This window comes from Meleagris gallopavo, chromosome 13 (assembly GCF_000146605.3).
Source record: "Meleagris gallopavo isolate NT-WF06-2002-E0010 breed Aviagen turkey brand Nicholas breeding stock chromosome 13, Turkey_5.1, whole genome shotgun sequence".
In the NCBI taxonomy this organism is placed as follows: domain Eukaryota; kingdom Metazoa; phylum Chordata; class Aves; order Galliformes; family Phasianidae; genus Meleagris; species Meleagris gallopavo.
The window spans coordinates 2,120,287-2,132,311 of record NC_015023.2 but is presented as its reverse complement, the minus strand read 5'-3'; the positions used below and the strand labels follow the sequence as shown (position 1 = coordinate 2,132,311).

At 36.9% G+C, this 12,025-nt stretch overlaps 1 protein-coding gene across 1 annotated transcript; it reads right to left on the bottom strand.

The window, feature by feature from the left end:
- LSM14A (LSM14A mRNA processing body assembly factor) lies at nucleotides 1-7,885 on the bottom strand. The gene is made up of 6 exons (XM_010717743.1): nucleotides 7,688-7,885; nucleotides 6,690-6,822; nucleotides 4,977-5,096; nucleotides 3,064-3,240; nucleotides 2,710-2,772; nucleotides 1-2,187 (listed from the first exon to the last, which is right to left on the bottom strand). The coding sequence occupies exons 1-6, from the start codon at nucleotides 7,868-7,870 to the stop codon at nucleotides 1,856-1,858; spliced, it is 1,008 nt and encodes a 335-aa protein (XP_010716045.1). The 5' UTR covers nucleotides 7,871-7,885; the 3' UTR covers nucleotides 1-1,855.
- Between the last annotated feature and the right edge of the window lie 4,140 nt (nucleotides 7,886-12,025).

Genomic DNA, 12,025 nt, shown 5'->3' with positions numbered 1-12,025 from the left:
TTTTTTTTTTTACAGTTAAGTGCCTCCATCAGTCCTCTTACCAAGGCCTATCCATGATTTTGTTTGCCCCCATTACCCTTCTTCATTGTCTTCTGATTCTGAAGTATCTTGAGTCAAAGGGCCAGCATTCAAGACATGCCTTTAACTGACTCTACGTTATATTCTTTCTCTAATAATGTCTGAAGTTCTACTTCTTGTTTTCACTCATACTGAAATAGAAGCTGATAGTTCCGCAGAACTTATCATCCTGAAATTACATTTTAATTGCTTAGAGCTCAAATCTCATGTCACATTTGAACTTATTTCTTCACTCAAACTTCCACAACACACACTACCACTATGTCTCATAAGATGTTTCTGTAATTCTTTATCACAGAATCATTAAGGTTGGAAATAACCTCTAAGATCATTTAGTTCAACCATCCACCTACCACCAATACTGCCCACTAAGTCATGTCTCTAAGTACATCTACTCTTTTCTTACTTTCAGGGACAGTGACTCCATCACTTCCCTGTTCTAACCTGTTCCAACACCTAACCGCTCTGAGAAGAAATTTTCCCTAATATCCAATCTGAATGCAGATCCTCCCCAATGCAACTTGAGGCCATTACCTCTTGTCCTATCACTAGTTACACTAGGAAAAGAGGTCGACTCCCACCTCATCACAACCTCCTTTCAGGGAGCTGTGGAGTGTGATAAGGTCTCCTGAGTCTCCTCCATACTACAAAATCCCATTTCCCTCAGCCCCTCCACATAAGACTTGTTTCTGTTCCAGACCCTCTAATAGCTTCACTGCCCTTCTCTGGACATGCTGCAGGGTCTTGATGTCTTTCTTATAATGAGGGGCCCAAAACTGAACACAGTACTCAAGATGCAACTTCACAGGAGCTGAGTACAGAAGGACAATCATCTCCCTGCTCCTGCTGGCTACATGATTTCTGCTGCAAGCCAGGATGCCATTGGCCTTGTTGGCCACCTGAGCACACTCCTGGCTCATGTTCAGCCAAGCACCAAGACACCCAAACCCTTTTCCATCACACAGCTTTTCAGCCACTCAGCCCCAAGCCTGTAGCACTGCATGTGGTTGTTGCAACCAAAGTGCAAGACCTGACACTGGGTCTTGTTGAACTTCATCCCATTGGCCACAGCTCATCAATCCAACCTGTCCAAATCACTCCTGCAGACTCTTCCTACTCTCAGACAGATTGACACTTCCTCAGTTTGGTGTTGTCTGCCAACTCATTTCTCAAGGTTTCTCCTTACTATTCTGAAAAATTTAGTATCCACATTAAGCTAATCATTTGCGTGTCACATCATCGTTAAAAAAAGATTCAGAAGAAGCAAGCACCAGAGAACAAATCCTATAGGATTCCATTGGTGATTTTACTCTATGCTGAAACCTGACATACTTTTAGCCAATCATTTCCTAAAATAGAAAAGTCTATTTTACAGCATTTTGTTCAAAAACTAGCAGCCGTAACAACCAACAGGTGTCTGGTCATAGAGAACAAGGTAATAAAAACAGAATCCTGTCAGAAAACAAAATAAACATACTAGCAACATGGATATGAATTACTCTGGTGTTTCATTAGAAAGGAGTAACGGCAAAGAAATACCAGGAACTTTACACAAAGAAAACCTCACTGCACTCTCCTTCAAAATGAAAACAAAATATGGATTTTCTTTTATTGCATCTTCTCCAGAAGAACACTTACACTACTGAGACTTCTGCTCAAGTATTTTTAACTGACAGATTTGCTGAAGTATGCCACATACTTTCAACTCACAATTCCTTCAAAGCCCGCACTTCAGTATTTAACCAAATACTTAATGAATTAAATAGGCAATTTCAGTTTACTTATTAATTGGTTTATTTTCCACTACCACGAACAAGACTTTGAAGGTAATACTTCTTAAAAGCTGTTTCCCCAGGGCAGCAACAAAACTTGAACAGCAAGATATGCTTATTTCACCCACACTTAAATCTAAAACAAGAGTTGGTTTACCTTTTAGTTTAAGTTTATTATGAAATTCTCTATCAATTTCCTCCTTGTTGAATTGTGCATTTGCACTTTCGAAATCGAAGTCCTTCTCAAATTTCATTGGACCATCCCTCCTAATACCAAATCTTCCTCGGCCTCCTCGGTGACCTCCACGGCCTCTTCGTGCTGAAGGAGCACCTGGAACTAAAGAGGGGGAAACTTTTTTTTTTTTTAAAAAAAAAAAAAGTTCCTGGAGTAGAAGCTGGGACTTCATGCATCCTGCACTTCTGTTGTTACAAGCCCTGGAGCAGCTTACAATTTTTAAATTCACTTACAGTGAATACAGTGACACTGAAAGCATAGTGCTCTAACGTTGGGGTGTACTAAAAGACTTCCTAGAAGTCATTGAAAGCCTTCTTAAGACTTAAAAATGCTCATCTCTCTTCAGCTGAGTATTTTATTCAAAAGATACCAAGTTTGCTTCATTCTATTGTTTACAAATCCATGACCCAATCAATGCACTGTAAACAATACTGTGAAAACATTCTAAATTCTAAAGTTTTATGTTATAAGGTGAACTGAAAGACTAAGATTTCTGCACACTAAAAACTAAGTCTTAGCATTTTGCAAAGTATACATAATGCTGCAATTTTTAAAGCAGGCTTTAAAAAAAATTAATTCAAGTCTGAAACTAGAATTATAGCTATTTCTCAAAATAAGATTTACCAATTTGTCGTTTGTTTTCATTTCTGAGTTCATTTTCTGATCTTGAAACCTTGTGTGCTTCAGCTAAAGTTGGAAATAAAAAGATGTTTGTTTATCCAATTTGGTATTTTCTACCATACTTATGTAAATTGCTATATGGCTCTGAATTGCAAAAAATCCAAACCTATGAAAGTAAAATATGAGTAAATAAATAAATAAATAAATGACTTTAAAAAGCAATAGGTGAAATCCAGGTCTCTGCTACCCAGTCTACTAGTAAAGGGCAGCAGGAAAATTCCTACATGTCAACCTCAAAAACAGCACTTAAGCTGCGTGTGGAAGAAAAGAACCCACATGAAAATTAACCAAAGCTACCTCGTCTGTGCTCTTGACTCTCCAATGATTTTTGGCTAGCAGACACCATAGGTCTGGCTGGCACAGGACTCCTCCTCCCAACTGGTGCTGGAGTAGGCAAGTGGGCTGAAGCTGTTTGTACTGCTTGCTCCATGGTGGGGCTCCTTCTCAAATGATCTATCTGAGGGCTTGAACGACCTTTAAAAAACAAGCAAACAAAAATCATTTCTCATCCATAAATTCAAGTTACTGGTCCCAACCAATCCAGACTGACAGGTTTATCTGCCTTATCAGTCAAGACTGCTGACAGAGAAATAAATATTTCTGCACCCTCAGATCCACTAATCCAGAATGAAGGATATTTATCAATTCCCCTTCCCCTAATCTAAAAGAAAAAAAAATGGGTAGGACAATTAATCCCTACCAACACATCCACGATGTGCATTTAACTTTGGAATGAAATTCCTGGATTGCCTGGAAGTATACGTACTCCTTCTGCATCCCTGGAAAGCCAAATGGAGAGCAACTATTCCCAAAGGCAGAGACTGTGTTATGATACTTAGGTTTTATTTCATCTAGCACAATATTTTGCATTCACTACAAAATAATGAATAGTTATAGCTAGTGGCAGGCATACTGCAGGTGAAGAAATCACGCAAGCTTCCCCATAAACTGCTGCCCATACATTTCAGCTTGCAACATGAGTGACTGGGGTCAGAAACATCTTTACAACTGAGATATGTGATCTCACAAATTTATAATATGATATTGATAAATACACTAAGAAATTAGTGGGATAAGACTGAAGTCCAAAGAAAAAGAAAATAATAGGCATTCCATAAAAATTAAACAACACACGATCTAAAACAATTACTTTCAAAAGCAAAAATACACTAAAAAACTTGTTGGTGTCCTCTGTAAATTTTGTGGAACAATGTTTGCTTATCTGGAACATACTGTATTAAGTAAAAAAAAAAAATCATACACGTTTAACTTCTACAGGAAACCAAGCTACACTTTCAAGAGAAAAAATTAAATGCTTAGAATAATTAATTAAACAAACTAGAATCTGTTTTTGGTAATCCATAAAACTAATCCATGAGAGCAGTCCCTTTTGGTTCCCAAACTTCATCTAGAATTTAGAAACACCAAAGTGTTTTGTCTTCTAACGTAATGAAATACACTTGAAAATAGCATCAGGACCCTATGTTTGTGCCAACTTTTAGTCACAGCAATGAAAACTGGAAGAGCAAGAAATACGCCTTTGGGATTTGGGGAGCAAACTTAACAGATACTCAGGACAAATGAGGGCTAAGTTGCATAACATTTAGTTTCTTTTCTCTTTGCCACTCAGGAAAGTATCAAGTATTAACCTTAATGCAGTTTTCTTCTTTATGCCATATTACACAATAAATCATGCAGTTTCTATTAGTGTTAAGCAGACTTAACTGTCAACATCACTCTCTGTACAGACATTCAAGTCTGCTGTAAATATTATTTAAACACATTAGAAATAAAAATAAAGAACTGTAGACTGACGGACTTCACAACTATATCAGTGTCAAGTACCTTCAGCTTTTTCATACTATCAATAAGACTACATGCCAAATTTCCATATGCTAAAATTATCCAAATTTCCACCTGCTAAAATTATTCAATTGAATTAAGTCCTACTCCACAATAATGGCATTTTAAGAACAATGTCTAACAATTGCCAATACTAACACAGTTGCTTAAGCAGCATATGCAGCATATCTAGATGTAGGGAAACATTTATAGATCAGATATTCACAGTGGATTTTTTTGTTGTTGTTGTTTTAAAATGTTTTCATGACAGAATTGAGTTGTTTGGTTACATTTCTGGCAACCACCTAAATAACAGAAATTAAAAAAACGATAGGTCAAAAAGAAAGGAGTTATTAAAAAAGATTTACCTTGAGACATTTGTGTTTTTAGTGCTCTTGCATCTGTTGTAAACGCAGAACCAACTGCAGTGCTTTGGGACATGCTAGCACTGCCTGAAGAGTCTGTTCCAAAAGACGTTAACGAACCTCCTGCTTTGAAAGAAATAATACAGTTTTAAGACCTCAGACTTTTCTCTAGCTAAAAAATACAAAAAAGTTAACACTAAATGATGAGTGAAGGCATGTTAGACAATCACCTTCTCACTTAACAAGCTGATCAGGTTGTAATACCTTGTTTTTTTATTTAAAAAAGCTAATATCATGAGCATTAACAGAGCATGATCAGCATCTCACAGTAAAGAACAAACAGTACTAGTATATTTTTCAACTTCCCATCTTTCAAACAAAAATATAACTTAAATAAGTAAAACTTGATAGTCAAAGACAGTTCTGCAGCTTTCCTTTCATATGAAACATTTTCAGTAACAGGAATAACATTGTCAGTGTAATAGTTACAAGAATATAAGATCTTAGGAGATAAAATACAAAGTAGAATACAAAAAAAAAAAAGAAAGAAAATCCTTTGAAACTCCACCTCAGGAGCATCTCTGTGGTCTTTTCTCACTCACAGAGATGAAGGCTTTCACCTTCATGCTTACTGAAAGCCAACAGCTACATTTCAGTAAAAAAAATAAATATTTTTCACTAAAGAGATAAACTGATCATTAGTGATCTTTAGTATCTTAAATACAAATGCAGGTTCCAATTATACTAGGAAAATATATTTTTGATTACAGAAGATTAAAAAAATAAATTCTAAATAGTTTATTTAGAAATCTAAGAACTAAGAATCTAAGAAGAGTTTAGTGTTTTAACTACTTTTAAATATTTTAGTCATTGGTGTAAGTAACACCAGCCATCACTCATCATTACCATACTCTACTACAGTTGCATTTGTATCAGCACAACACATACCCATCACTACATTTCATTGCATGCAAGACCTCAGCTTCATCATCTGACTCCCAAATTCCCTTCACCTGTACACACTGAATGGAAACAAGCTTCATGCCTATTTTGTTTCTTTGTAAAATGAGGTCCTTACACACTCACGTGGGGGGGTTTTAATTGCTGTTTTTTAGTGTTGGAAACAGTTCTCTTTTTACTGAAGAAACTTCGAGGAACGAAAGTTGGTGAGTTTAGCAGTTGTGCCTCTATGCTGTAGATGTACTAACACATGCCACTCACAAATACTTCAAGCAATGGACTTTGTACCACACTGACATCTCATGAATGAGGAGGACCGTGCTGGCCCGTGGACTGCTGAGTAATCCAAACCCTTGGTGAGGCACACACTACCTTGATCAGCCTAGGAAACCAGGTACTCACAGCAGCTGAGACTTCTACGGAGGTGCTGCCTCTACCACTTGTGAGATACAGCAAATACAAGATGAGTGTAATGAATACATATGAAATATAATGACTTCATGAATATATGAGTCCTTCACCACTCATCCCTCTGAGGGCATTTAGTTTTCAATCACATGAATACTTTGATTAGAGGTGCAAAGACTATAAGAAACCTAATACTCCTCAGCTAAACTGTGAGACTGATACAGACTGAATACTCTGGATCTACCCCCTAGGATAAAGCACTGAAGGACTTATAAGCACTCACTGTCTGTACACATATACCTGCAACTTCACTTATAGGAAAACACAAAATAATAAATATAAACATACCAACTCCAACAGTGCCAAACTGCTGTCCCACAAGCGGACTTGGACTAAACTGACTGTATGCAGGCATTCTGCCAAAAGGACCATAGGACCCCACAGACTGGAATGAAGATGTTGTTGAAGATCCTAGTGAAGACTAAAGACAAAAAACACAAGTAGGAAATAGCTCTATAAAGCAAGAAATGCAGAAACTATTCATTAAGATTTATCCTAACACCACAGCTGTGGCTAAACATACAAAAAAAACCTTAACTTCCAAGAGCTTGTTTTCATAGCAATTATTTTACTTCAATGGAGAAGCAAAGGCGACACAAAAATAGTTAAGTATGCAAATTACTCTGCATGAAAAACCTCAAAGCAGTCGGCAGCAGAAAACATTTTCACAAGCATGCGTACAGTTTAGAAATTGCTTCCACCATACCAATACCACAGACCTGTGAAAACAGTACCCTAAGATGTGCAATCTCTTCACTGTTACCTCCAATACTGGACTTCACTTTTGTCACACACCCATAAAAGCTTCTGTCAGCAAACATGAGAAGTGCTACATGTTTTTCCTAAAGTTTCAAAAACATATGACCAATGAAAGACCCTAAGATACCAGAGGACAGTGAGTTTATTACAAACACTGGGGTTAACATTAACACAACTCCACAGATCTCAATAAATGCTGACAAAAACAGTTGTACTAGTTTTTACCAGAAGATCCTAGAGGACCGTAGGTATAATCTGCAAGGAATAATCCAGATTTTTACCTTATCAACCAGCTAACCATTAGAAACACATTAACTTTTGCATTCCAGTGAACTGTGCTAGAGTTAGATTTCAACCCTGATTTTTCATAGTGAAGAACGTGATTCAGAAAAGGGGTTCTTTGGCTCAAACACTGGTTTGTGAATTTCAACAAAGATCTGATTTTTTAAGCACTCTCAGCTAGAGAACACTCAAAGCTGCTATGTTATATCTTAAGCAACAAATACACAAAATATATTTTGACTTACCTGAACAATAGCAGGGTCTTGTGGCAAAGAACACTGAGGCTTTGGTGGCTCACAGACAGTTAAGTCTTTAATGTCACTACCACGGAATATAATATACTCAAAGACTTCATCTCGAGGCGGTATAGGTCTATCAGTTGGTCTATCTTCTGTACCAAAGGAACGAACTGCAAAAACAGAAACCATCTTGCATTTAACCAATATTTCAAATATACTTCACAGAACAACAGTTTTAAATAAAAAGAGTAAGATTTTATTGAGCACAAAACTTATTATACAGGCAGCATACTCTTTACCATTATTAACTACTCAGACATAAACAAGAAATTTGATCTTGCAAATCTCAGTTAAAATTGAAGCAGAAAGGTGCCTCCTTGGCTCTTTACTAAAACACCGCTTGCAGTCATGGGCTGAATATTTTCATTGCTTAGTGAAGTTGAGGGGAAGCAGCAAAGCAGTTTTTGCTTATGTTATCACTCTCTAGACATTAATTTTAACAGCAGAGATGTCATGTAGCAATAAAAGTCGGTAAACCAGTCTTGTGAATTAAGGGTTACATGAGTTTATACTTCATGTTATGGATTTGCAAATTGGAAAAAAAAAATCATGCTAAAATTACCAGAAATTAAGATACTAAAGAGGACCAAAAGCAAACTTTCTCAGTAGATTTAAGATTTGAATGAATATTTCAAGTCAAAGTTAGGCTCTCTGCAGTATATGTAGACAATTTTCATGAAACAGAACGTATTTTGTTGCTGGTGTTAAGTTTCACATGATTTTCACCAAATTAAGTAAATTAACTGGGTCAGAATTATCTTCCTAAGCATATCGACATAGTGCACAGCATATTGAGAAATTACATTTATTTCTATGCACTTAGCTGACTTCCAACATTCAGATTGTGTAATGATGCTTATCATGCTTTTCCCTTCCCACTAAACACTGCATGCATACATGAATAGAGCATCACATCGCTACTTCCTCCAAGACCTTTCCTCACCTTTGTGCCAATCTTTGCTGAAAACAAGATGGAACAAAATATGTCTACAAAAGCTGGAGCTTCAAAAGCAAAAATTAATCAGTGAATTGAAAGAAATTAAGAATAAAGTACACTCAAATTCTACTGACCATCAACTTGCAGTAGCTTCAGTAATACCACAACTTTTTGTTCTAGCTTTTTAAGAAGTTTGTTTGCACTGTAACATACTAGAACTTATGCATCTGTACTTTGCTTTAATTTACTAGAATAAGTTTTCCCTTTTTCAGATACATAAGCAGTTTTGAGACATTATTATGTATTTATTTTCAGTAATAAAACCTTCAGTCACAAGAAGAGTTTCCTACAGAGCTGTATGAAGAGATACCAAGTTATTTCTGAGGCTATACCATCTTCCATCACTGTTGTTTCTTCTAGTCCTGCATGAACAGTCAAGTATTACAAGTTGCTTGGGAACTGAGGGTTAAAGACATGACACTACAGTGAGAAACAATACTAAATAGTTATAACTACTAGCTTATACTCTTATCATCTACTACAATTAACTTCTCTATTTCTATGTATCTGAAAGCCTGCTCCAAACACTACTGTAGTGTTTAAGAGCTGTCAAAAGACAGATGCTGCTCAAGACAACTTCAAAACTCTGTTACAAGACAAACCTTTCTTCTCTCTCAACAGAAAAAAAAGACTGAGAACCCAGGCAAACTAACTCTGACCACTACATGGTAATGCTAATCTGAAGGCTTGAACTTCCAGAGTCAGGGCAGACAGGAAGACAACCCTTCCCCTGTAACATAACGCCGGGCCACACATCAGTTTAAAGACTGTGGAGCACACTGCCAATGTTGGCTGGACTGTCCTACCATACCTGGCATACAGTCCAGATTTGGAGCCTTCTGACTTCCAGCTGTTTGATAAAAGATGGACTGCATGGGCAATTATCACCTTATAGCAGCTGTAAAACTGTGGGCCACCTCCACTGATACAGATTTTTACAAGCACAGTATGCAGGCTCCTGATCACTGCTGGCAAAAATGCACAGCTAATGGCGATAACTACGTTGAAAAATAGTGTTTGGTAGCTGATAACTTGCTCTATCAAATAGTGCTATTGTGCTCTTTGTATCTGTTGTAGTTTTCATGGAAATAAATAGGAAGCATTACTTTCAGAATGACCTATTTATTTCAGTTGTGATCAAAGATTCAACATTGATTATTAACCATTTATACATATTACATAAACAGTAAAGTAACTTTGGCCCTTCACTGCATCATTTGACCTACTGTGTGTAAGTATAACCAAAGTTGATTTTATTAATATTAAATTAATACTAAAGATGGACAATACAGTAGAATAATAGAACAAAATAGTTTTTTTGCCATAATTTTGGATAATCAGAAATACTAATATGGCAGAGTATCAAAAAGGTAAGGTACTGGAGTAGCAGCAGTCTTAGAGCTCTACCCAGCTGTGTCTCCTGGGACATTTCAGACTACACCTGTACTTTTGAACTAGAGCTGTTTAGTCTGGGGAAGAGGAGGCTGAGGGGAGACCTTATTGCTCTCTTCAAATAGCTGAAAGGTGATTGCAGCAGTGAGAGTGGGATTGGTCTCTTCTCACTGGTGACAGAATGAGGGAAAATGGCCTCGTGTTAAGCCAGGGGAGATTTAGGTTGGATATCAGGAAAAACTTCTTTACAGGAAAGGTTGTTAAGCACTCGAACGGGCTCCCTAGGGAGGTGGTTGAGTCACCATCCCTGGATGTGTTTAAAAACCATTTGGATGTGGTGCTCAGGGACATGATTTAGCAGAGGGTTGTTAGAGTTAGGGTAGTATGGTTAGGTTACAGTTGGACTTAATGATCTTTAAGGTCTTTTCCAACCTGAGCAATTCTATGATTCTTTCAGACTTTTACAAACATTAATTGGGCAAAAGAGTCAGAAACAAAGACAGAAGCAGCTTAAACTCTTGCAAAGACCTGAGCATTTCCTTCAGTACAGGAGTGACAATAAAGAAGGCAAGGGGTAGGTTTTCATTAAGTTTTTATCAAGTTGTTTTTCAGGGTCAGTTAAGGAACACACTGCCTACATGTCTTGAACTTTGTGTGCCAAGATCAACTCTGTGTGCAGAATGAAGCCCACTCATGTCTACTTCCGCCACATCTTGCCTCCCTGTTAACACTTCTATGAGTAAGAGAATGCAGACTGAGTTAATGTTCCAATGAGTATGAGCCCTCTACAAGCTGACTCCTTAACATTAATCTTATTCCATTAATGGTGTGCAGCCATCCAAGTATGTTACAGAGAAAAGGTGGTGAGATTTTGGATAGAGGTGGTAATTGCAATTATTTGTTCTGGTAATTATAGCCTTCCTTTTGTCACCAAATATCTCATGGATCCCTTAACAGTGGAGAAAGGCTGATTTCTTTATCTACGTGATACATACAAAGTAAGGCTGGTAAGACTGTCTAAGCACTGTATGCAGAGACTAACTGAACTCCATGTTTGCCATAATTCACATTACAGGAGAACAGAGTCCTCTTTTGCTAGTACATTACACAAATTGGCTTTTGATTAGCAGAGTATTTTTTTCATTTAACGGGTGTTGGATTTTCTGATGACTGACGGTCTCCTTGGATAATGAAATAGTATAATACAGCAGGATGTATTAAAGTATGCTATATAGTAATGATGTTGAAGTTGGTCAAAATAAGTTTGATTGATGATTGCCTTTTTGAATGGATTTACCACAGTCCTTTTAAGTCTTACAAGATAATATTTTTCATGTGCTTATTTTCATTTCCTCTCACTCTTACATATTTTGCAAAGTACAGTTTGCTCTTGCATGTGTCATCAGACTACGGATAATACTACCGTAGCCAGCTGAAAATACTAGAACATTAACTGCTTATTAATGAAGTTGCTTTCATGAATTTAGTATCTATTAATTATAATGGTCCAATGCAACTCCACACAAAGTCCCAGCAGCAGATAGTGAAAACTGATGCATTACAACAGAAAGACACATCTCATTTCCTCATATCCACATCCCTAAGGATTCCCTACTGTTAGCTAGCTGTCAGAGAACAAAGCCTCGTTGTTCTTACATGGCTTACCTACATTAAAAATCTCTTTTCCTAAGTCGGTGTCTTGAAATAGAAAGATATGAATTATCACCTTGAAAGATAAGAACTACTTTTTAATGCTGCAACATGTAAGATCAACAAAAAATGATCATGATTATTCTATAATTGCTCCTAGACAAGGCAGCAATCACTTTACATACCCTATCTGTGGTTCACTAGCAGTCTATTCCAAAAGTGTCTGGATCAAATGATTATTTAAA

Excerpts from the sequence above, each read along its gene's own strand:
- LSM14A (XM_010717743.1), bottom strand. The coding sequence starts at position 7,870 with ATGGTTTCTGTTTTTGCAGTTCGTTCCTTTGGTACAGAAGATAGACCA. Across the intron at positions 6,823-7,687 it reads AAGACCCTGCTATTGTTCAG|TCTTCACTAGGATCTTCAAC; the intron begins GTAAGTCAAAAT and ends TTTTGTCTTTAG. Across the intron at positions 2,188-2,709 it reads TGAAAACAAACGACAAATTG|TTCCAGGTGCTCCTTCAGCA; the intron begins GTAAATCTTATT and ends CCCCCTCTTTAG.